The 27,720-nt window shown below is 38.1% G+C and overlaps 1 protein-coding gene across 1 annotated transcript in view; it reads left to right on the top strand.

Annotated features, from left to right (window-relative positions):
- RASA1 (RAS p21 protein activator 1) overlaps window positions 1–27,720 on the top strand; it is a 108,824-nt gene that overhangs the window by 64,625 nt on the left and 16,479 nt on the right. The window contains exons 9-19 of the mRNA XM_054031735.1: window positions 2,442–2,520; window positions 3,433–3,553; window positions 5,920–6,076; window positions 8,733–8,820; window positions 11,647–11,724; window positions 14,179–14,336; window positions 14,678–14,754; window positions 24,675–24,847; window positions 25,156–25,315; window positions 25,533–25,675; window positions 26,482–26,597. Of these exons, the coding sequence (XP_053887710.1) occupies window positions 2,442–2,520; window positions 3,433–3,553; window positions 5,920–6,076; window positions 8,733–8,820; window positions 11,647–11,724; window positions 14,179–14,336; window positions 14,678–14,754; window positions 24,675–24,847; window positions 25,156–25,315; window positions 25,533–25,675; window positions 26,482–26,597 (1,350 nt within the window). The remainder of the gene's footprint in view (window positions 1–2,441; window positions 2,521–3,432; window positions 3,554–5,919; window positions 6,077–8,732; window positions 8,821–11,646; window positions 11,725–14,178; window positions 14,337–14,677; window positions 14,755–24,674; window positions 24,848–25,155; window positions 25,316–25,532; window positions 25,676–26,481; window positions 26,598–27,720) is intronic.

Genomic DNA, 27,720 nt, shown 5'->3' with positions numbered 1-27,720 from the left:
TTGTCCATAGATACGTTTATGGACCACTATGCTATTCCACATTTTCCAGAGTGGATGCAGGCCTTGGAAGGGCAGTCCTGCAATCCCTATTTCAGTAGACTCCGAGCCCCACCTCCTGGATGGGGTACTGCTTGTGAGTTACCTAAGTGGAATACACGTCTGCATCTACTTGAAGAAGAAGAAGAAACACTTACTGTAATTGTGATTCTTCGAGATGTGATGCAGACATGTATTCCACGACCCACCCTCTGTCCCCTCTGCATCAAAGTCTCCTCCTGGGCTTTCAATGAGAAGGAACTGAGGTGGGTTGGGGTGCCGCTGCCTCATATAGCAAATGGAGGTGCCACAGCCACAAGGCGTGAGTTGCTGTCCCTTTACGGGTACTGCTAGGCAAAAGTTTCCAGCTCTGGTGCGCTGGGCCCACACACACTTACGTGGAATACATGTCTGCATCACATCTTGAAGAACCATAGTTACAGTAAGTGTCAGTTTCTTTTCACATAACACTTCAGCTTGCAAAATTCTAATGAGAATTTTTCAGCCTTAGCACAAAATCTACTTGCCAACTTTTACAACAATGAGAGAAAAAAATATTAGTGGCCTGTCAGTTACTGAATCTGGTGAGTGGGCGAGTAGAATTTTGCCAAGCTGCTTTATTCATTGTTGCTTTCATGATAAGGGATGCTGATTACTGCAGCTCAACACAGAATAGTGCATAATAATCTTATCATAGTCAGTGAGATGATGGTAAAAGGGGGAGGGATAGCTCAGTGGTTTGAGCATTGGCCTGCTAAACCCAGGGTTGTGAGTTCAGTCCTTGAGGGGGCCACTTAGGGATCTGGGGCAAAATCAGTACTTGGTCCTGCTAGTGAAGGCAGGGGGCTGGACTCAATGACCTTTCAAGATCCCTTCCAGTTCTAGGAGATAGGATATCTCTATTAATTTAAATTTAAAATGTCATTTCTGGAGTGCAGAAAATATTTTTGCTATATTTCATCTTAATAAAAAGTGAACAGTGATATTTTTAATAAGTCCGCTGTGACACAGGGACCCCTGCCAGTTTGCACCTAGAGGGCTACAGGGGTTAGTAGTAGTGCCAGAAAGGTCCCTTGAGATGACCTTTAAAATAAAAACGTAATCCATACTAAGCAATTTGGTGGGAAATACCCTTAAGCATCAAGTACACAAAATGCATTCCATTAACTCTTGAAATATCAAACTCACAATACCAAATGAAGACACTTAATGACTCTGAAATAAACAATGCACAAACTAGCGCATGAAAGCTTACACATATTCTGTTTAGATTCTTCTACCTAATCCATTCATCTGAGAGCCTTGTGCACAATTTACATTGGCAAGTGTAACTCTGGCCAAAGATTCCATCACATATGCCCTGATGAATGTATTTTCACATACACCTCTACCCCAATATAATGCTGTCCTTGGGAGCCAAAAAATCTTACTGCATTGTAGAGTGAAACTTGCTTTAATCCGCCGGAGCGCACAGCCCCGCCCCCCCTCCCTCTGGAGTGCTGCTTTACCGCGTTGTATCCGAATTTGTGTTATATCGTGTCGCGTTATATCGGAGTAGAGGTGTACTTCCAACTAATAATATTTATTAAAATATGTTTGCTCATGTATTTCGTGTTTAATTATTTAACTGTTTTTATTTTCAGGTTGATATTCTGTATAATAGAGTGTGCTAAGAATCCCTACATATTGTTCGTCATTGCACTCTAACTTAAATCAAGGATATTTCAATAAGAACTATGCATAAATAAGTAAAAGAAAGTCAAAGAAATATGTTGAATTTTAGTTTTCATCTATTGCCACCTCCCAATCCTAGATCCTTTAAAATACAATTTCAACCTGATTCCCTCTGGTAATTAGAATGCAAGCATCCCTGTAGAGGAGTTCTGCTGACGAGTATTTAATTTAACATGATTGCTCAGTGACTTCTAAGTATGAGCTGTGTAATCTGTGTTACAGACCTTTTCTATTTGACATTCCCATCCCCCTAGAAAGAAATTGCTTTGCACAGTGAAATGTCTCCCCTTCCCCTTCCCTAGTGATGATGAGACTTGGAAAATTATTGTTGATAAAATAACAATTTTCAGCCTGGCTAAATAGCTGGGAATGTATTTGCCCTTACTTGATCATTGAGTTTTCTATGTCCTCATCAGCTAGCCTTTTGAGCAACTGTTTTAAACTCTGTAAGATTGTAAGATTAGTTTAGGATTCATATGTTTTTTATTAGCAGAACTCAAATATGTGATTACTGACTCCTGTATTCTGGCTGATACAAGTGAGATCGCCTTTCTTAGCATGTGATTTTATTAAAGATTTATGTGAGAAATTTAATGTGTGAATTTTATGTTGGAAAAAAGATTTATAGCAAAAAAAACTTATTCAAAGTTTATAATTTTTTATTTGAACAGTATTGCTGATATCATTGAGCACTACAGAAAAGAACAAATTGTTGAAGGATATTACCTAAAAGACCCTGTCCCAATGCAGGTGAGACATTTAATGCCACATAATATTTCTAAAGAGTGTGGGGTTTTTAGAGTGAAGACAGTACTTGGTCTAACTGATATCAACTAATTTATAATTTAGTTAGAACAGTCTGTTACAAATGGCAGAGACAATAATAATATCAGAGTAAAGATAAAAACTAATATTTTCTCTTAGGTTATGTACTGTCCAATATATTTAACATACTTTCTGGCTTAGCTGTTCTGGCTTTTTTCTCCACTGTCCTAGTCTTACATCTGTTTCATTTACCCTGAATTTAAGTTTCTTTATTTTCTGTGAAATGAGGGTCAAAATAGCCATATTATGAAGCAGATGCATTGTAGAGAAGAACTGTGCAATCTTCCTCACCCAGACCTGTTGAAGCTTTTTAATTTTGACCTGTGCACCTTGTTTTTTCACTGCAAGGCTTCTTTAGATTTCTCCCTGAAGTATCAAGGCACAATGTCCTTAATAAAAGACATGCAGTAGTGAAAAAGTTTTAAAAGGTTATCTAATGTAAACTTTGAGAAAACACTCTCTGTATGGGAAATAACTAAACTGTGTATCCTTCTTTCTATTTCTCTATGCATACATAATGAGACGGGCACACTCCATGTGTGTTCTTTAGCAAGTAGGAGCAGGTCAATTTTTATTTTCCATCTCTCAGAATAAACCACATAAACTATTCCACACTAACCAAGTGTGATGTGATATAAATGTAGGAAAATATACAGAGGGTATGTTATTAGAAATGACATCACGAAAACCGATCAGTCCTTTTATTAAGTAGCATAAGATTACAAGAGATATTTGAAAATAAAGAACATCGGTAAGAATATTTCCATTTTCAGCATTATAATCAATCTGATATTTCTGAACTGAAAAATACTGATGGCTATTATTTTTCTTTACCAGCATCAAGAACAAGTGCTTAATGATACAGTGGATGGAAAAGAAATCTATAATACAATTCGTCGAAAAACAAAGGATGCTTTTTATAAAAATATTGTCAAAAAAGGGTATCTTCTGAAAAAAAGTGAGAACATTTTACTTCTAAGTATAAAGCAGATTCCTGAAAATTAAATTACATTCTTATATTTTGATAACTTGTTCAAAATTACTCAAAGAAAGCAGACTGCATGTACAGCATAGGGGTCTCTAATCTGGTCAGGCAGGGAATCTGAAAGGAGATTTGGGGGTCACAGTGGATAATCAGCTGAACATGAGCTCTGAGTGTGATGCTGTGGCCAGAAGGGCTATTGTGATCTCTGGATAGATAAATAGGAATATAGAGTTTTTTTCTCAGTTTCTTGTGCATAGTTAGCTAGTTATCTCTCTTCCTGCCTTGTAAATAGTTAATTCGTTAAAATTATTCGTTAAAAGTACCCAATAAATAGTTTTTTTTTTTTTTTTTTTGCTGTTATTGTTTCAAATGTTAGTCAGTCCTGTGCTAGGTACCAGTGATATCCAGACTTTAAGCGCTGTGTGTCATATGGGGTGTCTGTTCCTGTTGTGGGGTACGACATCTGAGCCCAGCAGTGCCGCCAAGTGGCGAGAATCCATGGGCGTTCTGCCCAACCTGTGCTGGCCTGTGGTAAGGGAATCCGAGCCCTCCCTGCTTCACCGGGTTCCAACCCAGTGCCCTATGACTGGCCAATTGGCTATGCGGCCTAGAGGGCAGACACCACCAATCCTGCTCCCTGGACATTGGTTACTATGTTCTCAGCCCCATCCAAAATCACAAACGGAGTCAGCTTATGAACTCCTGGGGTGGTTCTCACTGACAGTAGTCCAGAGGCTCTTCTTCAATTGCATCTCTCCATTCCTGTTCTTCATGGGGCCTTCGATAGCTCTGCAGCAGGGTCTGGTCCAGGTGGTGTGGGGATCCTGCAGCCTCTGCAGGAGCTATCAGTGTAGGACTGTTCCCTTGCTCTGTCTGAGCTGAACCCTTCCCTTTTGAACTCTGCCTCCATTGCAAGCATGCCCAGCAGGTGCGGCTGCGTGGGGACTTGTGAGCCCAGAGCTGCTCTTTAACCCTTTGTTCCCCTGTGTGGGGCCTCTACACCCCCACATGTGCTGTCCTTTGTGCCTTGGTGAGGGACAAATTAAAGAGGTGCAGCATCTATTTTCTCAAGAAAATAATGCAGCTTTTCAGAGACCTTCGCCATAAACAGCACTTCATGGAGCAAGCTACATAATATAATGCCTAGTTTCTGAATGGTTGTAGTGTGTCCAGAGTCCAGTACTTTTTTATTTATCTTTATTTTGTATTTTCAATCAAAGCACTGCATTAAATTGAATTGTTTGCAGGGACAGTGCCTTAGTTTGCAAACTGTTCAGATCTAATTGTATCTTGAAAGACGGGCCTCTTTGTCCATTGACATGTACGGGACTTTATGCAGGCAGCCCTTATGGCTTTGCTGAGTCCTATTGAAGTCTCTTAAACTGCACAGGGGTCAATTTGAACATATCTGATTACATGATTGAGACCAAAAGTGTAGTTTGGATTTACTATTGTGCAAATTTGAGCCCTTTTAGATACAGTCTGTATACAGTAAAAGCTGTGTTATCTGGCACTTTACCAATCGGAAAGCTCTAGAAATTGACATTTCTGCTATCTCCCAATACAAATCTTCAATAGAGTTTCCAGGTGTCTGGTTTTTGACTGGAACACCTGGTCAAAAAGGAACCTGGCGGCTCCGGTCAGCAGTGCTGACCGGGCCATTAAAAGTTTGGTTGGTGTGGGTCCGTCAGCTTCCCTGCCTGGCTCTGCGTGGCTCCCCGGAAGTGACGACATGTCCCTGCTGCTCCTAGGTGGAGGAACGGCCACAGGAGCTCCGTGTGTTGCCCCCACCCTTCCCCGAGCACTGGCTCTGCAGCTCCCATTGGCTGGGAACCATGGGGGCGGAGTCAGCACACATAGCTACCTGGCCGCACCTTCGCCTAGGAGCAGCAGGCACATGTCATCACCGCTTGTGGGGAGCATGCCTGGATCCGGCACCCCGAAACCCCTCCCACACCAAAACTCCCTTCCAGAGCCTGTGCCTTGCACCCTCTCCCGTGCCCCAGCCCTGAGCCCCCTCCCGCACCCAAACTCCCTCCCTCCATTGGTAAATATAACTCATGTGTAGTTAACCAGAATTTTTGACTAACTGGCACTTCCCATTCCCTCAACATGCCAGATAACAGAGCTTTTCCTGTACTAAGATACACTAACTTAATTTGCAAGAAAAGATTGTACTAAATGTTTAAACTGTTTATTGTTCTGTTTTGAAATCTGGCAATTTGAAATTGCCCTCTTCAGTTTTTACCTGTAGTGTTAATTAAGACCTAGGAAAAATTCTGCAAAAGATTACAATATGTTAACAGGACTTTTAACTGCTTTTGTTTGTTTTTCTCCAGGCAAAGGAAAGCGATGGAAGAATTTGTACTTTATTTTAGAGGGGAATGACGCCCAGCTTATTTATTTTGAAAGTGAAAAGCGAGCTACAAAGCCCAAAGGTTTAATAGATCTCAGTGTGTGTTCTGTCTATGGAGTTCATGACAGTCTGTTTGGCAGGTAAGATAGTAGCTTTCAGTTCCCATGTCTGCAGTTGTACACTGTTCAAATATTACAATTTTATAGGTGCATAACTTCATTTATTTCCATATACTTCTCTTTCAACAGGGCAATAAATTAAACATGTTGGAAATGTTAGAACTCTTAAAGTATCAGAAGTTTTTTGTTTGAAGTAATAGGCAGGATAACCACTCAGGCTTTTAAATTAATATATTAACTCAACATTGAGCACACTGTGTGTTCCACCCATCAAAAATAGAGCACACTGCATTCATTAAAATGGTAATTGAATAACGAATGTCATATTATAAAATTTTGGATAGAGACCAAACCTTGTTGAAATTGCAACGAAATGAGCCCTCTTTTGCTTAGATATCAGCTGAAAGTTAAGATGGTTAAAAACTATTCCATTGAGTTTTAATGTTCAAGTAGAAAAGCTCTTCTGATGTTAAACCAATATTAAAGCAGAATGGAAGCTAATTGATATAAACCATTTTGGGGAAAGACGATAATCACTAGGAAGAGATCAAAAAGAACAATCAGCTTTGCTTTTGTTTTAACATACCAGGGACATGATGCAGAGAACACATGCAATATTGAGTCACATACATAGTAAAGGCCCAGTGAACTATTTGTGGTCAAAGTCTGCTACTCACAGGAGGTTGTGGAGAGCATAGTGGTGGTCAGTAGTAAAAAGGTTAAGAATTGTGAGTGGAATTTTTAAATTGAATTTGTAAATAGCAAGAACTGATTCTTAGTACCTTTTTTGTTAATCCGTTATTAAAAAAGCTTTTCAAAACCATTCTGTGTTATAACTAGTAGCTTACACCAAATAAGAATAGATATATAACCATAACATAATCCACTAAAACAAGAGTTTTTGCAACCTGAATGTAAAAATTCACTTAAATCAAATGGACTTTTTTTCACATTTTTTAAAAATTGCTAGACGCAAGTCTGCTGAAATTATTGGCATTTCCATGACCAAAAAACAGAGAGGAGCCTTCTGGAAAACCTCCACATTAATATCCCTAAGTAAGAGAATAGCAGAGACTCAGTGAGAAGATATCTGTTGAAAGAATCGCTGACACTTATTTCCACTCCTCCTTAAATAATAAAGCTCTGATGTCTTTGCTCCATCTGGTTGTTAATTCTATTTTTAAGTAATTAGGAAGCATTCAGATAACACTGGGATGAGGGCCATATAAATAGACAGAAGTATTGCATAGTAATAGTGAAAACTTGCTGGCATGTATAGCCCACCTACATTTGTAACTAAACTAGTTGCATAGTTAACTGAAGCTGCCTCCTGAACTGCTGAACACTGCTGCTGGTTGAAATTAAATTGGATAATGCACGGCTGCTGTGTATGGTCTAGACTGTGCCTTACAGCTTGGCTCTGAGTAAGGAACAACACACAGCTGAGCCACACCAGGAGGTCATGAAGAAGGGATTCAGACTCAGTCATGATTCCTTCCCTGCTGTTCTCTTGTTCTGGGTGGTAGTGGGATACAGCTTACTCCTCCTTTACCAAGCCAGCTCCACTGGCTGATGATTGGAGTGCAAGAGGAAACATAGCTTTGTCCCTTCCCTGACCACTTGCTCACCTGGTGAGTATTTGGTGTGTAGCCCCTTCTTTCCTGGAACCCTTGCACTTCAGCCACAAATGGAGTAGCAGCTACATGACCACACATGAGGTGGGGTAGAGGGCAGATATATCCCCTTATAGGGTTGTGTAGGTCAGGGTACTATTTTGCCTAAATTATTAAACACATTCTTTAAATAGAAAATAACTTTGCTATCAAAAGTCTATCAGAGAAAAACTGGACCATTGTGACAAAGAAAATAGTGCAAGTATACAAGAATAAAGAAGTTTGTTCAGGTGTATTTAAAGCTGTCAAAAAAGTTGTATGATACTATAATTGAGAATGTGTGAGTAGTCATATACATACATTGTAATGAATTGATGTGCATGTACTATAGCATCAGAGTAAAGGCTGTACATGCAACCTAGCTTTTTCTTGCTTAACATAACTTGCTAAGATTTTTGAAAGTGGAAAGAAACTCCATAATGTGGAACTACTTGACTAGACAAACAACATTGCACCATATCTCATGCAGCATTAAAATGTTCATAGGGGACAATTCCACATGAGTGAATCTTAGCGTGCTTCTTTTACCTTACAAGACGACATCACCATATTTTGTGCTATATAGAAAAGGCATTCCCGTCTGCATGTGTGCAGTGCAGTACAATCTATCTTTGTCCTAAAGGTTCCTTAAATGTTCTAAAGCATATTAGTTGTACTGCACACAGGTGAAGTACGATTTTTTTTTAAAGGCTTATAACTCAGTGAAATCAAAACATGTTTTCACTTAAATGCTCAAAAAGTATTTTTCTTCTATCTTTGTGAAAATTCAGCTTCCTATCCCCACACACTTCAGTGCTACAGCTGTCCAAAAAAGATGAATATTTTTGAAGAAAAAATGATTGTGTTTTTAATGCTGTTTGTATTCAAACAACTGAACTGTGTTGGCTCAGATTTTCCAAAAATATTTGTATTTTGCCAGAGATCAGCAAGCAAAGCAGTTGGTCAGTAGTCTGAAGATATTACTCTTTGTTACTAAAACTCTTGTTTGTTTGTTTGTTTTAAAGGCCAAACTGTTTTCAGATAGTAGTTCAGCACTTTAGTGAAGAACATTACATCTTTTACTTTGCAGGAGAAACTCCAGAACAAGCACAGGTAAGACGCTTTGGCATATAAAAGAATGCAAATTTTTAAATAAGCTATGAGTGTTTTGATACTTAATGGAATTAAAGTTTGTAGTAGGAAACAAGTATGCTACATATAGACAGTGACCAGTATATAAAGCTTTTTTTAAAGCCCTGTCCGTTGTAATAACTTTTCAAACCCATGGGTCAATAGTTTCCCTACAGACTTAGACCTAGATTCTACATTGAGAATTTTGTGGGCACAGGAGTCCACCTGCATGGTTCTTATTGCAGGATCACCCCCTCTCTGCCTGGGTTAGCAACTTCATACTCGCGTCCTTTCAGAAAAGCAGCTCCGCTTGGTGGGAAAGGACTTGAGTGCTGGCCCTCTTCGCCCCACCCCAACCCCTCTTGTGTGTCGGTGGCTGGATCTTATGGAGTACTATATCCCTGTAATGCCAGGTGTGTTTTTTCTCTGGATCCCCAGTGCTGCAGATTGTCTCAGAGATAACAGAAAGAGGTAGTAGCAGTAGGACAGAACCATTGTCTCCTCTCTTGGCCTTTCAGGGATAATGCCTGGGAGCCAGGAATTAATGTGCCAAAGGGAGAGGGAAGAGGTGACAAGTGAGGCTTAGGGAAGGCAAAGGGGATTCTTATCTCAAGTCTCCAAAATATGGGTCTTTCACTCCCTTGTTACCTATCAAAAAGTGAAATCAACCCTGCAACAGAATTAATTACTGCTGCCAGCAATGATGTACTTTATACAGTTCTTCTGTTTACTTTCTTTAGTTTAATGTGACTCAAAACCTTGTTGTGTGTACTCCTCCTTATAGTGCTGTGGCAGTTAACTTTGTTTTTGTTTATTGTTGTTCTTGCACCATTTTAAAATATTTTTCCATATTCCATATCCTACAATAATGCTAACAAGTCTAAAAAGGCCAAAAAAAAAAAAAAAAAAAAAACCCTACCCCTAAATTTTGACAAAGTATGGTGGTACTCCACTACCTCCTTCCCATCCCACTTTATTCAGCTGCAGTGTTTGTAAATTTAACATCTGTAATTTACCCTGGGAAAGAGAGTTTACTTGTAGGACTAAGACATTTAATTTTCCTTTTCAGCAGTTTCCAAAGTTCTCTTATTTATATATGTGGATATGATATAAAATTAAGAATATTAATCTTTAGAAAGATGCTTTATGAATAAAATGAACTCTAGCCACATGCAAATTTCCATCTCCAAGCTTGATCACAATGGCCCACTGCCATGAGGAGTAGAATGTATGTTGTGGCATTGAAGTTGGAGAGGTTCTCCTATGACTGGGAAAGGTCTGAAGGACTGTATTTAATAGATCTAGAAAAGTAAAGGTAAATTATGTCCTTTTTACCCCCACAGAAATATTGTGTATAATAATTATTAAGGTATTTCAGCAGCTGTGGTTGGCCCTACTTACAATGAGAAAGTTATTAAATCTTCCTGTGGAGCTGTAGTCTGAAAGTCTTTTGCATTATGGAACGTTTTTACGCAAAAAGAAATTGATTAGCAAACTTGTTTACTTGAGACCAGCTGCAGCGTACTTTAAACTGAGTATTATGACAATTACGTCTGCCCATATTATATGTCAATATTTTAAACATATGAAAAATAATTGAAGGGTAAAAAATTGAACCAACTTTTTTAATGGCAGTATTGTATTGCACTGAGATGTAGTTAACAAATATCTACTTGTGATATCTAATTATGCAGATTGACTGTTAGTCTAAAGGTTCAATACCTACCTGCACTGGAACAGAGTTCAGCACAGCTTGAGGAGATGGGACACAAAGGCCTGCATACTTTTCACTTGCAATCCTTGGACTGTCGGGGAACCAAACTGGTCCCCAGCACAAGTTAGAGCAGTCTGAGGGCTTCTCCAACTCTTGCCCATTGCAGGGTATGTCTACACAGGGATAAAAAGCCCATGGCTAGCCCGGGCTGACAAGGAGCTGAAAAATTGCTGTGTAGATATTTGGGCTCGGGCTGGAGTCCAGACTCTGAGACCTTATGAGGGAGGAGTGTCCCAGAGCTTGGGCTCCAGCCCAAGCCCAAATATCTATTCAGCCTGAGCCAGCTGACCCAAGCTAGCCAAGGCACTTACCCCTACGTAGGTATAGGGAAAAGGGCCATTAAGCTGCTGACGACTGCCCTCTCTAGCACCCCACTCTGACGGAGACCAGGAACACGTGGTTTAGAGCCGGCTATGGTGGCTTTATACCTCCCATAGATATCCCTCTGCAAAGGGAATCCCTGTTTGCCTCTTTAGGGCAATTTTTATGGTTGAGCAGCCAGAGGCAGATGGACAGGAGGCTGTGGATGTCACCTTCACTCTTTTTCTTCAATCAACTTCTTTTTGTCTTTGCAGTATTTACAGCTAGAAATGAGTCTGCAAAACTGAAACACTGGGGGGAGGGTCAGAATTAGAGCACTGTACTTGGCATGTGAGTTTTATTTACTCAGAAGCAACCATGTTTTGCTTCATTCTAAATACTATGTGTAATTTAATACAGTATCATTAGAGTGGAAAATTGGTAAAGGTCACACTATATATCTATTATTAATGCTTGGTATATCTAAAAGAGAAAATCCTCCTGATTTGCAAATGCTTTATGCAGTTTAGATGATGGATATAAACATAGCTTTCATTCCAAAATAAGCAATTTTGGAATACTACATATAACTTTTAAAATATAATATGTGAAAACAAGAAATTGACTAAATGAAATATTTGAATAGTTAGACATTTTGTCAGACTTATATCTACCATTCTTTGAGAAGAATGATCAGACTTCATTTGGTTTGAAATCTTGTGTGTCTTTTATAGGACTGGATGAAAGCTCTGCAGACATTTTGCAATTTACGAAAAACCAGTCCTGGGACATCTAATAAACGTCTACGTCAGGTGAAGTTGCATAGATATTGTAGTTTTTCTAAAACTATATTGGTCAATCTTAGTGTTTTACTTTGAGTCCTTTGTAAACTGAATTGTGTGTGTGTGTGTGTGTGTGTGTGTGTACACATGATGCAATATTTTGTTAAACCTGCTGTAATTACGTTTCAAGAATTGTTTTCAGCTTCCATATATGATAGAATAAAACACTTTATGGGCAGGCTTTAGGTTTGTTGCTCAGCGATAAGGTCTGATCACCAGATAAACTTCGGTAACATTTTCAGAAGTGCATAAGTCCGATTTTTAAAAATGACTTGTAGGTGCTTCTGAAAAGTTTACTCCTTGTGTTTGCCATTTGTTTTTAAATGTTAAATCTAGAATGCAGCCATCTGCCATGTGCTACTAATATTTCTGTTCTCTTGAGCTTTGAGACAAGTACATAATAAGTCATAATAGCATTTTTTTTCATCTTAATTCATTTCATTCATTGGGTGAGAGTACTGTCATGGGCAAGAAATTGGCTCAGAGATGGAAAACAAAGACTAGGTATGTTAATTTTCTTGACAACTGAAAGTTGGCAGTCAGGTGCCACAAGGTTCCATGTTAGGAAAGGTGGTGTTGAATGTTATAATTATCTGAGGGAAAAAAAAAAGGGGAGGGGGTGAGCAGTGAGGTGGCAGCATTTTTCAGGCAACACAAAATTAGGTATTCATTAAGCTCGGAGAAGATTGAGGTACTTTTGCAGGACCTAACTAAGCTAGGTAAATGGACAACATGATAGCAAATAAAATTCAGTGTTGTCAAATGCAAAAGTAATGCACATTAGAAGGAATAATTTGAACTACTTGTTGTGAGCTCTAAATTAACTGTAACAATGCCAGAAAAAGGCATGGCCAACGTTATTCAGTAGCAACAAAAAAAGCAATGAAAACATTAGGATGCGTAAGGAATAGACAAAAACCTCCCTAAAAATAGTATGCTATTTTGTACATAAGTGGTACTTACCTAGAATACTGTGTTTAGTTCTGGTCACCGTATGTCAAAAAAGATAAATAGTATATCAGAAATAATGGGGGGAGAGGAGAGTCCAAGAGTGGTGACAGGAATGTTTAGAGAGAAAAAAACCTCCATATAAAGGATGTGGGACAAAATGGGACTGTTTAGAGAGGAGACAAGTAAGTGGAGGGGGACATGATAAAGGTATACAAAATAATAAAAAGTATAGAAATCATAAATCAGATACTTCCATTTACCATTTCTCTATGCCAGTTAACATCACTCACAATCCGAGAACATGAAAAGATCGATGAAATTGAAAGACAGTTAATTTAGAACTGAAAAAGAAATACAGTTTAGACCACATATAATAATATGTAGAATTCACTGATACAGGATATTGATGAAGTCAAGAGCATAGTAGCATTCATTGAATACTTGTTTCTTGGCTTAAACCATCCTCTGAAATTAAGAAGAAATTTTCCTATGGGCCTGTTATTGCATAATTGTTAGTTTCCAGGTTTATTGTATCTCCTTCTGCTATTGTTGGAGATGGGATACTGAACACAGATGGATCACAGTCCTGGTCTACTATTGTGTTTGCTATGTTTACTCTATAAATATCTGATCTGATTCCCATTGATACCAATGGGAGTTAGACTGAGCCATAGATTTCAAGTATGAAGCTTAAAACAAAGAGTGCTTAGTAGTACTCTAAATAGTCCTCAATGCAAACTAAGTTCTATGAGAGGAGTTCAAACGTCACATGTTTTAGTAAATTTTCTAATGTCCCATGAGAACACAATTTAAAGATAGTATGACCATCAAATGGTACTATAATTTGAGCATCTGTAGTGCAGATAGAACTGTTTTCCCTTTGGAAAATGGAGAAAGTTTGTGTTTCAAGAAAGAAATTACAAGTTATTGTTTGTATTCTGATGGCAATCAGGATCTTAGATTATAAATCACGTGGAGCAGGGGCCACGGACAGCACCCAGTGCTACTGGGGTCTAAAATCCTGATTCTGTATTTGGATTTGCTAGCGCAAACTCCAGTGCTTATCTGGAATCCTGTTGACTTCAGTAGGACTCTATGCAGGTGTAGCAGTCAGCACAAGCAAGTCTAATGCCTAATAAATATTATGGTCTTAAAGAACAAAAAAATAGATGATGTATTAGGAGAAAAAGAAAAAAAATTCAGTGACCTGAATGGTTGAGTGTGATTCTTTTTTAAATTTATCCGCACTTACTCCTCTAACAAGCTATTGTGCTACTGCCTTTTGACAGTATTTTGCTATTATTCCTGGACTATTTCCTATTCTTTGTTTTTCCTTTATTTAAGTAATTGTCTTGGTTTGATCAACAAATTTTAGTTTGTATCTGGCACTTATATGTTAAAACAAAAGCTTTTTCGAGCTGAAAAAATTCACCCTCTTGTATGTTGAGATTAAATCTTGTATATTTTCTTCAGGTCAGCAGCCTTATTTTACATGTTGAAGAAGCTCATACGCTCCCAGTAAAACACTTCACTAATCCGTATTGTAACATCTACCTGAACAGTGTCCAGGTAGCAAAAACGCATGTCAGGGAAGGGCAGAACCCTGTATGGTCAGAGGAATTTGTCTTTGAGTAAGTTTTGGTCTTTTTGAATTATAATAGCATTTAAAAACTTGATATTTCTTAACACTTTATAGGTAGTGTGTTGATGATGATTCATTGAATTTTGATTTCTAATTAAAAATTGGTTAGATAGTTGCATATACATAATCTTCTTTCAGCCACACGTTTTTCCTGTTGCATCCTAAATATGTTTGTTTAATGTAATATAACGGCAATTGTATGGCTGCTAAAGTTTTCTCTGGATGGTGGAACTAAAGAATAGAAAAGAATAGAAAATGTATAATTGAGCTTCTTAGTTTAAATGCCAAAGGAGTACAATATTAATCAAGATTTTCTAATTTTTTCTCTAGTGATCTTTCACCCGATATCAACAGATTTGAGATAAGTCTTAGTAACAAAACAAAGAAAAGTAAAGATCCAGATATATGTAAGTCTTATTGCTGTAAAAGATATATATATATATATGTATTACAGGAATAGAGAACAAAGTTGTTTTCCCTTTGCACATCTTTTATCACTCTTGTCCAGGGTGGTTTGATTTATATTTTGATTTAAATAATCAATTTTAATAATGATTTAAATCAGCAAGCAGGAAACCTCAATTTAAATAATTGATTTTTATCATGTTTTGCATTGGTAGTTTGTATTTTCCTGAAGAAAGATTGATTCTCATTGGTTGTTAGCTATTAAAATATGTTGAATTGCAACTAAATATAATACGCTCTTAGATACTTTTTTTTGCCAACTGGGTAGATATGCCATATGTACACACTATTTTATTTAAGCAGTTTTAAGAATCTGAATAAATGTAAGTTACTTTTACATTTTTTATGATGTTAGAAAATGGTGAAATGTACATTTCTTATTTACTAGATGGTTATTATTTACTTATTTACTAGATTTGATTAAAAATTCTCAAAAACGATTTAATTTTTAAAAATTACAACTACCTTAAAAGTGCTGGATACAGAAAAAAAATGTTTATCATAAAATTTATCATAACATTTTGCATTTAAAAGTGATTTATTAAGCAAAGGAAATATCTGTAGTAAGTGACTTTTGAACTGATTGTGTGGTCACCATGTTCTTCAAGATTTTAGAGCTAGTAGATCTCATCCTCTCACATCTATTCATATGTTGGGAGAGGAAAATAAGCTTTCTTGCTTTTTTCAACTCCAAATTGGTTTACATTCAGCGGAACAAGTTGAATATGAAATGCACAAAAAAAATAAAAATAAAAAATTTCTCTGCACCTGCAGAAGAGGCCACTGTTGTCAAAAGTTGGTTTAGCCCTTCAACAAACTCTGATTCCAGGAACTTAGCCAGTGACTTACACCAGTTCAGTGGTTTGACTTTATTTAAAACCTGGCAACAAATATATGTTGCTTAATATTATTTTTTATATTTAATTTAAATGATTTTAATAGATTATAATATCTTAGGCCTTAACACACAGATTGTGAATTTAAAATACAATTTTAAACAGTCGCACAACATAAGATACATTTCTGCAATTACTCTACATTATTACTGTATTCATTCCTTAGAAGTACCTTATTGACATATTAAAGCTTTAGAAATAGTATATATTCTCAACTGCAATAAAATGGACAATAACTTTGGACAAAAGATATTTTTGAACTATGTATCTCATCAGATGTATCCTAGACTGGCTATTACACTATATTATGCTATTACCTCTCATCAAGCAAGAGGAAATAGGCTGTCAATCTTATCCTGTTCTATAAAAGGCGAGACTCCACCTAGGCTAACTTTCTTGATCTTTTGGATCTCTCCAAGACTGGCAGTATGGAGTTTGCTTTGGTCTCTCCAGTTCTTTGCTGTTCCTTGTGGGGTTATGAGGGAATAGGAGGGGATAAAGGAAAAGGGAACAGGAAAGGGAAAAGTGAACATTCTTTGGAGAATGAAGAGACAGTGGTTTCTAACAAAGCCTCAGTACCCTATGAGCCTGCCTTCTCTCCTGTGTTTCCCTATTCGGGGCCCCTCTTCATCCCACTCTTGGGCTCACATGCTACAGCAATTTCAGCTGCCACTTTTGAGAGTTGGGAGTGGTACCCTAAGGCCCAGCGCCCCCTTCGTATGCAATAGCAACTCTCTCTATCCTAGCGCATTCCTTTCCCCTTGGTGTCCACACAGCCTGCTCATCAGTTGCCTTTTTGTTTCTTTTCCAGAAAGTTAATAGCAATATAGAATGCATTGGATTGTATCGTCCTAAAGGTCTTGTCCCAAGGCGTTTATAATCTAATGGTTAGTTCTTCGAATTATTACACATGTCCATTCCACTTCACGTATGTATGCCTAGTGCACTGAAGCCAGAGAACTTATCTGTCGAGGCGGCGCATGCGCCCTCTGGACGCTTGTGTTGCTAGCTGAAGGAATAAAGGGGCTGGGCCACCCAACCCTCCCTCATTTCCTTCTCACCACCTGTAGTCAATCATCAGAGCTTGTGTGGCTTATCATATTTTCTTCCCGGTGTCTCTAAAAGAGAAGTGTTTCCTTTATTTGTGGTTGTACATAGTTCACTTTTGTATAGTTATTGTTAGTAATACTTGTTTTTAAAAAGTACTTGTTTTTGTTTCAAAGTTCAGTAATGGGGCATGCCTAAGTCCCACTGTTCTGGCTGTAATAACGCTATGCCAATCAGCAATCCCCATTCCCTCTGTCCAAAGTGTTTGGGAGATGGACATGTTAGTGATAAATAGCCTATCTACAGGGGATTTAAATCCAGGACTAAAAAGTTTAGAGAGGTATGACTTTGGCATCTCCTTACAGAAGCTACACTGCACTGCTCCTCGGAACCCAGTCTCTCAGTGTGTGCAGGGTTTCAGACTCTACTCTGCATTCTCTTAAAGACTCTGGGTTATCCCTAAGGACCTTGTGTATTTATACCCCAGTCCCTAAGAGAAAGCAGTTCTGGCCTCAGTTCCATCAGCAGTATCCATTCTAACCACAAAGCACCAGCGCAATCCAAAAGGTGCCACAAATCTCAAACTGCATCAATCCTGGGCAAACGTATTGGCTATCCTCCTGCTGAATAGAACAAAGAAGATAGTGGAAGAAAAATTACAAGAATAACAGGCTGGGTTCTGTCCACGCATATCATGTTGTGAACAATTCAGTCTTCTGCAGCTCATTGAAAAAGCTACTGCTTGGCAAAAGCCTGTCTTAATCAACTTTATCAACTTTAAGAAAGCATTTGATAGTATCCACAAAGAGACTTTGTGGAATATTGCTAGAAGCTATAGGATACCAGACAAGCTAATCAACGTAGTAAGGCATTTATATGATGAAAATAGATGCACAGTAAGATCAGGTACAGGCTTGGATGAGTGGTTCAATATTGTGACTGGAGTTTAGACCAGGGTGTATGTTATCAATCCTCTTTGCCTAGCAAAGGTGGTGGTGAAGCACTGGAATGGGTTACCTAGGAAGGTGGTGGAATCTCCTCCTTTAGAGGTTTTTAAGGTCAGGCTTGACAAAGCTCTGGCTGGGATGATTTAGTTGGGGATTGGTCCTGCTTTGAGCAGGGGATTGGACTAGATGACCTCCTGAGGTCCCTTCCAACCCTGATAGTCTGTGAATGATGAAGTGGGCAACAAAAGGTATTGTGGACATTGTAAAATGGGTTAGCAGAAATGAGTCACATGACTGACATTGCTTTACTAAGTATCATGTGGAATGGAATGATTGCCTTTACCTCAGAGGTAGAACAGGAAGCAGCAAAAACCCTGTTGGAAGGGGTTGACATCCCTGTTGGACATCTGGTCAAGCAGAGGTCTCCACGTCAAAACTAAAGCTTAGCTTTGAGCACTGTATGGAGCAGAGACTTGGCATATGACAGTGGACAACAAAAGGTGATTGGAGGCTGCCCATCACAGATTGCTGAAGGAGATACTACACATTTCATGGAAAGACAAAATAAATAAGACTAAGGGAGCTGACAGAGCAGAACATGTTAAAAAATATTGTCAAAGAAAGAAGGCTCAGATAGTTGAGACATGTACAGCATATGGAAGACAGGAGATATGCAAAGCAAGCATTGAATTAGGTAATGAGGGTGGAAAGAGAGAGTGAGGAAGGCCAAGGAAGAACTGGAGAAGACACTGACAGAGGGTGTCGAATGTGCTGGCATCACCTAGGAAGAAGTACAACTAGCGAAGACTATAATCAGTGGAAGAACTGGGCTGCCCAGTGGCACAGGAGGAAGTAAGGTAAGGATGGTTACCCTAGCATCTGTCATTCCTGCCCTAGATTCGAATGACTGGTATGCTGCCCTCAACTTAAAGGATGCTTACTTCCATGTGGCCATTCACCAAGATCACAGGTCATCTGTAAGGTTTGTTATGGCAAATGTTCGTTATCAATTTACACTCCTTCCCTTCAGCTTGTCTGCAGCTCCTCAAGTCTTCACAAATTGCATGGAAGTGATTACAGCCCATCTTAGGGAGGCCGGCATCTAGGCAGGCATTCATCTGAATGACTTGTAGTTGCAGGGTGATCCATACATTAAGTGGAGATAACCATCAAGAGATCTAGTCCCTCTTTTGTTCACTTTTGTTTGGCCTGTTGATCAATAAGGACAAGTCAGCTCTTCTCCATGTGCAGAGCTCGAATTCATAGGCGTGATTCTCAGCTCCATCATAGCGAGGTCCTATTTACTCAAGCTAGGTTTCAGGAAACTTTGGACTTGTACAAATATCTCAAGGTGCATACTCATACAAAGGTAAGGAATTTTTTGCAGGCTTGTCTACATGGTATGGCCATGCACAATACGTGTGTGTGGGGTGGTGATTTCTAGATCCTGCTGATACTCACTAAAAGTTCCCTATTGTGCTTTAACACAGTGCTGTTTAAAGTGTATGATGGAACTTTTAATGCATTGAGGGGGCGGGGGTCTTCCTTCTAAGTTAACTGACCCACTGAGGCTTTATAGAACTCCTAGTTTCTTTGGTCTGGAAACTTACTATCTCCCTTTTCCATCAGTTTAAAACAGACTCTTCCTGGAAGGCTGTTCCTCTTAAATGAAGCTGTTTTGTAGGTAGTTAACCAGGAGAGGAGTCTGACAAGGTAGTTAGAAGCTAAGATAAATAGGCTTATAGAAATGTAGGTCTGGAAGGGACCTTGAGAGGTCATTCAGTCCATCCCACTGTGCTGAAACAGGACCGAGTAAACTTAGACAATCCCGGACAGATGTTTGTCTAATCCGTTCTTAAAAACCTTCAATAAAGGGGATTTCACAACCTCCTTTGGTAACCTACCTATTCCAGTGCAAAATTGCCCTGTAGTTAAAAAGTTTTTCCTAATATCTAACCTAAATCTCCCTTGCTGCAGATTAAGCCTGTTACTTTTTGTACTACCTTCAGAGGGCATGGAGGACAATAGATCTCCATCATCTTTATACCAGTCCTTAATGTATTTGAAGGCTGTCATCAGGTCCCCCTAAACTTGCCCAATTGTATTAACCTTTCCTCATTGGTTAGGTTTTCTAAACCTTTTATCATTTTTGTTGTTCTCCTCTGGACTCTCTTCAGTTTGTCTTTATCTTAAAGTATGGGCCCCAAACTGGACATCATACTCCAGCTGAAGCCTAACCAGTGCTGAGTAGAATGGAACAGTTATTTCCTGTGTTTGATGACATACCTGTTAATATACCCCAGAATATTAGCCTTTTTCACAACTATATCATATTGTTGGCAGTTTGTAATCCACTGTAACCCCCAAGTCCTTTTCAGCAGTTACTACTGCCTAGCCAGTTATTCCCATTTTGTATTTGTGCATTTAACATTTTCTTCCTAAGTGTAGTATTTTGCATTTGTCTTTATTGAATTTCTTCTATTGAATCTTGTTGTTTTCAGAACAATTGTCCGATTTATCAAGATCATTTTGAATTCTAATCCTATCCTCTAGAGTGCTTGCAACCCTTCCTACCTAGATGTTATCCTCAAATTTTATAAGCATATTCTCCACTCCATTATCCAAGTAATTAATGAAAATGTTTAATATTGGACCTAGGACAGATTCCTGTTAGACTCCACTAATTATGTCCTCCAAGTTTGACAGTGAACCACTGATAGCTACTTTTTGAATATGGTTTTTCAACCAGTTGTGCACTCACCTTATACTAATTTCATCTAAACCACATTTCCCTAATTTGCTTATGAGATGTCATGTGGGACTGTGTCAAAAGCCTTATTAAATTCAAGATATATAATTTTTCTGCTTTCCCCCATCCACTAGGCCAGTAACCCTGTCAAAGATGGAAATTAGGTTGGTTTGGCATGATTTGTTCTTGTCAGATCCATGATGGATATTAAATATCACCCTATTCTTTAGGTGGTACCCTTGTTTTGTTCCAGAGGCAGATGTCTCTATGGTAGATTCCCAGGGGGTGACCCTTAATTAAAAGTCTTCACTTCCCACTGAGTCTATGGCTTTGCTCCTGATTTCTGTGACAACTAGGTGAATGCTTCTCTGAGTCTCTCAGGAAATCACAGGTACCCACTTTGAGTTGATGTTCAAGGTCCTTTTTTGGACCTTAGCAATGTTGTTCGGGCAATAATAGATTACCTGAGTTGTGAATGCTATAATTCACCTTCTGGAGGAATCTTTGGATGTCTCCTTTGAGGCCCACCCAACAGGTAAGGTGGCATTTCCACGCTGTCTCTTAGAGCATGGATATGATGTTGGAATAGTGAGAAAAGTAACAGGCTGCTGTCCTCCATGATAAAGAGCAGCTATTTGTGAGAAATAAAAGCAAAAAAAATCTGACTCCAGTGAATTCTGTCCCATAACTCAAATCACCTATAAGCCACTTTCCCCTTTCTCTCCTCTAGTAGAGATAATTTTCTATATTGCCCTTTTCCCGTATATATCTCCTTTCACAGAAAAGGATGATAGTCTTATCAGTAACTGACAGGGTATTCTTTACCCAGACCATATCCCTGACTGCTAGGCGAACTGCTGAAGGGATGACTCTCAACATGTGAAACTTCTTTAAAGGTAATTTGGTTTTCTGTAGTCTTCTCTTCCCTCTTTTTAGGGAAAGGAGGAAGTATCTAACCTCAGAGAGGTGAGTAGAACCTCTCCTTATGTAAGACAGGATGATTGACAGTCTTTTTTGCTTCCTGGTAGGTGGTCTCTTATAGCATACTTGTGCTTTTATTTAGGATGGAGAATAGGAGACTATCTTACCTCACATTACCACTAAGTAATTCCCCCTTATTACGCACTTACTATGTGCAGTATAAACGTATTTTCCCAAAGAAGCTTTCAGTCTCTCTCTCACACTTTGTGCCAAGCTGCCAGGCAGCCATTCTGGAGTCTAGGAATCACTGGAGGGCAGCGGTGCTCTTATCACCTCACTTTCCCTCAGTCATTCCACTAAAATGCTCCCTACGCTAGAGTGTAGCAGTTATGTACTGCTGGTTCTATTCCATTTGTGTTTTCCCCAGTCAACTAGTTAAGAATGTTTTTCCAGCAGTGAAATCAGACTGAGGGGCCAAGATCTGGCCCCTTACCTTGAACTATTGGAAGTTACAAGGCTAGGAAACTGATGCAATTTTTTCACTGTTTTAATTCTCTTGCCATAAGGCACAACAGTATGTGTCAAAAGGTGAGTGTAAACACAAGGGTTGTTTCAGAATAGCATTTTAATATTTATTTTTGTGTTTGTTTTTGGAGTTTGCACATTATGAATATTCATTACACACAATTTCATAATTATGTTCGCATTTAAAGAGCCTGTAGTGTATTCATAAATCATTTTGCAAAACATTGGATTGGGGAACAGTTCTGTTTATTCAATACATATTTTCTGTATTTTTCTGACACCAATTTGTGTTTAAAATCTATATGTATGTGTGTAAACATATGGCTGGCTTAAAAAAAAAAAAAGTAAAGAGTTCCTTATTGATGCTTTAAAAATCTAAACAAATAAAATGTGTTGCTAAACTTCATCTGCTTCTGCTTGTTCCCCACAGAAAGCTACAATGTTCTGTGATAATTGCTTTTGGCAAGGATTATCATCGAAAGATGATAACTTCAGGTCAGGAATAAGCTCAGTAGCAGATGAACTATTTAGAGAGCTAGATATACAAATCATTCAAAATAACTGTCATCTTGTGTTTTCACTTGGATGAAGATGGCATACACTATTTTTATGTGTAGAAAAATCAACTGTTAATGTTTCATCATAAAAGGATAGACTGGAAAGGAATACATTTCCATTTGACTAAAAGTAGCCTGTTGTTCAGTACAGTGTCCAGTACGGTCTCTACAAATCGCACCATTCTTAGCAATTGTTGCTAGGTAGGATACGTTTATTTTCCTTTAAAGCTAATTAACACATATTCTGTGATAGAGAGCAACTGCTCTGCAGTCCCTCTGGTCATGTCGTTCACTTGGATTTTAAGTCTAAGCATCAGGGCTGTAGTATTTAAAGTTTGAGCTGGGGAGATGTTCTAGCTTGGAAATTCTACCACAATCAAAAGAAAAATGAGAAACTTCAGAGTAAAGCCTTATTACCTCACTGTTCCGATCAAGTAAGGTAATGTGCCTGTACACTTCACCTGACAATAATAATGCATCAGCAAAACAAAAAAATTAATATTGAACCAAACTGCATAAATGACTTGTGAAGACATTAAAATTTAGACTCTGCACTTGGGGAGAAAATATTCTTGAAAATCCAAGATTCATGTAAATAGAGGATTGTGCTTACCTAGCTCAAAGAGATCAACCCATTCACGCTCGCAGCAGGCAACTAGCCAACTAGAAGATGAAACATCTCATCCATTACTTGCCTGAGTTGGATAAATGGATTATTCCATATCAGCCCATATCAAGGCCAGTGAATACTAGCATTGCAACTGGAAGGTCCCAAAGTGGAGGTGATAGTATTCTGTCCTGTTACCTTGATATGTTAAAAGACCTAGTGCTTCAAAAATGAGGCAAGTTGACGGCCTGTGATTATTATTATTACTTACGTTACATAGCACCATCTATATACATGATGTTTGGCAGAGAAGTAAGATGACAAGTATGTTTCCTGAGGTGCTTACAGTGGAAAAATAGACATCCCATAATGAGAGAGAAAAAGAAACAGACACCTACATGGAAGGTCCAGGCATGACTTGAAACTTGGGCTATGCCTCTTAAAACATCACAGGAGTGTTTATGTAGGATGTTACCTCCACCTAGTGTCTCTTGAGGCCTGTCAGTGAGGAATTGCCTTTTCAGGACAGCCAACACTCATTCTTGAAGTAATCAGCCAGTAGGAAAGGTGCTGCATCTTTCTACCAAGCTGCCAGGTCAAGGAGTTAGTTGCTGCGGGGTGTGACTAGCAGTGGATGGACTGGTAAAGGTCATTGTTCTGTTTTAGTTCTATTGATTAGCTATGTTCCTTGCATGACTTCTTAGGTGGTGGTATAATTTATTATTCATATTAAGATAGTGCCTAAAAGCCCCAGTCATGGACCAAGGCCATTGTGCTAGGTACTGTACAGAGACTCATTCTTTCACCTTTTAATGATTTTGCCATTCTTGGACTGACTTTTGACATTCACCTAGGCTGTCAGACACATGTGGGAAGGGACCCCTTTGTCTTCACTGATTATAGTGCTTAGCATGGTGGGACTCTGATCCTTGATTAGGGTTACAAGATATTACTATGATACAGATGTAAATAATCTGGATGAAATCATAGAAACTGGGGGCCACAATGGTTACCTGAAGAGAAACACTTAGTGTGAAGTGTCTTATTTCTTTTATTAAAAAATATAGTTTTCTAACTTTAGCACCTCAGCCTGGTTTTAAATGAATTTTTAATTTAATCCTAAAAATAATAAAGATTAGATGTGTGACATCCATTGTGTTATGCTGATTTTGTTTTTGAGAAAGTTTGTCCTTCCTAACAACTAAGTAAGGTAATGTGAGACTGAACAGTGTGGAGGAATGAGCACAGGGTTGAGAATCAGGAGGTCCAGAGTTGTAATTCTAACTCACTGATTCACTGTGTAACCTTGAGCAATTCACTTCTCCTTTCTGTCTCCCCCTTTTATATGGATACGCATGAATTTGTTAATGTCTATATAGTGCTTTGAACTGGTAACACATTCTAAGTATTACTCTTACTTAGACTCCATCTACAGGGGTTTATTAAAGGTGTAAATTGCCTGAGTAGAAGTTTGAAATTCTAACTTTTGTTTTATTCATAAACTTATAGTAAAATGCAGTGAATGAAATAAGTACACTTATTAATATTTTATATTTAATACTAGTGCCATCCTTGCTGCAAGTAACTTACTCTGAACAATGTTTTTCTTTAAGTGTTTATGCGTTGTCAGTTAAACCGGTTACAGAAAGGACATGCAACAGATGAATGGTTTCAGCTGAGTTCCCACATACCATTAAAGGGTATTGAACCTGGATCTTTGCGTGTCCGAGCACGATATTCTATGGAGAAAATCATGCCAGAAGACGAGTACAGTGAGTTTAAAGAGGTATTAAGTTACTTTGACAGTTTAATTTTCCTTGAAAGTTATTTAACATGCAAAATTAAAACATTTCAAATATAACCCATTAAATTAATGTAATTGTCAGGCCTGGCAGTTTAACAGCGTATGAAGGCTAATGTGTTTGGTATTTCGAGGCTGATCTTAATTATATACCCTTTATGAAATTGCTAATGCACTGCTCACCAAGCAATATATAGTGGTATCTTCGCAGGAATAGGCTCCTCTTGTCAGTTTGTCTGAAGCTGTGGTATACTAGAATTCTTAATGTTACAAGGTTTAATTTTTCTTTTTAGCTGATACTACAGAAGGAGCTGCATGTAGTCAATGCCTTATCACATGTATGTGGACAGGACCGAACACTACTGGCTGGCATTTTACTGAAGATTTTTCTTCATGAAAAGCTTGAGTCATTGCTCTTACGGACACTAAATGACAGGGAAATAAGCATGGAAGGTACAGTACAAATATGTTAATTCTGAATTTCATTTACTAAAATGTTGGAGAGAAAATTATAGTCCAGCACCTATTTTTCCCACTTTGTGAGTAAATCCAGCTATTAGGTGTGCATAACACTTGCATGTGGAAATTTTTTTCTTCCTCCTCCATTCATCCTTTAAAATGAATTGAAGTTACATATTTATTTCATAATGGCAAAATATTATTTCTTCAGATGAAGCTACAACCTTATTTCGTGCTACCACGCTGGCAAGCACCCTTATGGAACAGTATATGAAAGCTACAGCAACAAGTTTTGTTCATCATGCGCTGAAAGACTCCATTTTAAAGATAATGGAAAGCAAGCAGTCTTGTGAGGTGAGAACTTGGATACATCTTACGTTCTGAAACACTTAGCTTAGTTGAAGAAAAGATTATTAGGTAGTGATTGTTCAGTTCCATATTTTGTCTAAATTACTAGCTTTAAGGGAATGTTAATCTTTCTGAAACTAAATTCTGATTACATTAGAAATAGAACTTCTCATGAAAATGTTTTCTATATTTGGTACTCTTCCTAAAAATGTATTTGAAAAATGTGTACAGCTCTGCTTTTTAATGTAAATTTTATGAACTTTTTTAAAAATTGGAGCAATTGTTCTTTCATAATAGATTATAGGTTATTCTAAGGCGATAGCTCATCTCTCTCCTAATTTTGAGAATTTCCAGTCAATTCAAGGAGTGATTAGTCGATTTTTGAAGTAAGTTTTTATTTAAAATGTCATTGAATTATTTACTGATTTTTAGCTTATCAGTGCAAGTTTATTTAAACCTACCCTACTAATTTCCTCTTTTCACCCAGTGACTTAAATAGTGAGTGAACCCATCCCCAATGAATTAAAATAAATTTTGAGTTAAAAAAATGAATATTGAATGTTTTTACACTTAGCATTGTGCACACACTGTTAGAACTCGAGTGTTGCCTCTCCACATTTTTGTTTGCCTGCCAGCATTGAAGCATAAGTCCCAAGAGGCTCCACAGCCCTGAGGCTTATGTACGGCAGCACAACGCTTTACCACCATGCCTTAAATCGTAATGTTTGTTTAATCTTGTAGGTGTCTAAATCTGTTTGTTGGTATTTTGGAAAAGAAACTTCATTTAACCTGCGGATTTTTCTTTTTTGTAGCTAAATCCTTCAAAGTTAGAAAAAAATGAAGACGTGAACACTAACTTAACTCATCTGCTAAGCATACTTTCTGAATTGGTGGAGAAAATATTCATGGCTGCAGAAATATTGCCTCCGTAAGTTAGTGCTTTGTATAAATAGCTGTTCAAATTCAATCAGAAATTCCATTTTGCATAACTAGCATTGTTTCTTACAAAAATTGGTGTAGCAGCATGTCCTCTGCTCATCTATTATTTTGTAAGATTAATTTCCTCAGTTTTTGGGGCTGTGTCTGAGCACATATCACATTGCTTCTGCGTGACAGGAAAAAGCAAAACAGTATATGCTAAGGGTTAAATTCTATTTGCTGCACAAGTGCCTCCTGCCAGCTTGTGCATGAATTAGCTATTAAACAGTGGTAACTTTTTTCTTCCTTCCTTATTGAGGAAGAGTACCATCATAACTATTAAGGAAAAAACTGATTAGGGGTGAGGAGGGATACAAGTGGCAAAATTGTGTGTTCCCATCATGGAGACAGGGATTCTCAGGCTGCTGTGGTGGGACTAGAAACTAGAGACCAATTATAAAGTGGCTGAATTGAACACAACCTTTTTCCCACCTCTTCCTGCTGAAAAAGGGGACATTATGGCATCACTAAAAACTTTGTGGCTCTGGTGAGATGACACTTTTACTATGAAAACATCTGTACTGATCACCAGTGCTGAAAGTTTAAATAAGAGGTGTAGTTTTGGCCTTTTGACACTACTAATTTAGAATCAAGATAGTCATAACACAAGTTCTACTTCAAATTTAAAATCCTGCACTTACTCCATGGTTTAATTGTAAATCAACTTATCTAAAGTTGTCAGCATTATGTGCTTTTTATCTTCTTTAATCAGTTTATTAGTTTACTGCATCACTAACAATTAATAAATCATAAGCAGGGTCCTGTATTTATCCATGGTCAGATACCACTGAAATTTTTCTTTTGTGTTCGTTATAGTTTCAGCTGCCATCTTGGTAACAGACTGGAAGTATTTGCCTGGAACACCACACTTTGTTCTCAGGTGTTCTTTTTGGGAGAAGGCTAACATCCTGATATGATTACTTTTAAGCAAATCTGTATGTCCCATTGAATTTAAATGGAAGTTCCATTCACCAAATTAAACCTTTCATATAATTAATTTTTTTTAATGGACAGGAAACACAAACAAATAAGAATTAAAAAAATGAGTCTTTAGTCAATCCCATTTGTTTTTT

Source organism: Malaclemys terrapin, chromosome 6 (assembly GCF_027887155.1).
Source record: "Malaclemys terrapin pileata isolate rMalTer1 chromosome 6, rMalTer1.hap1, whole genome shotgun sequence".
In the NCBI taxonomy this organism is placed as follows: Eukaryota; Metazoa; Chordata; order Testudines; family Emydidae; genus Malaclemys; species Malaclemys terrapin.
This window is presented reverse-complemented; position numbering and strand designations above follow the sequence as displayed.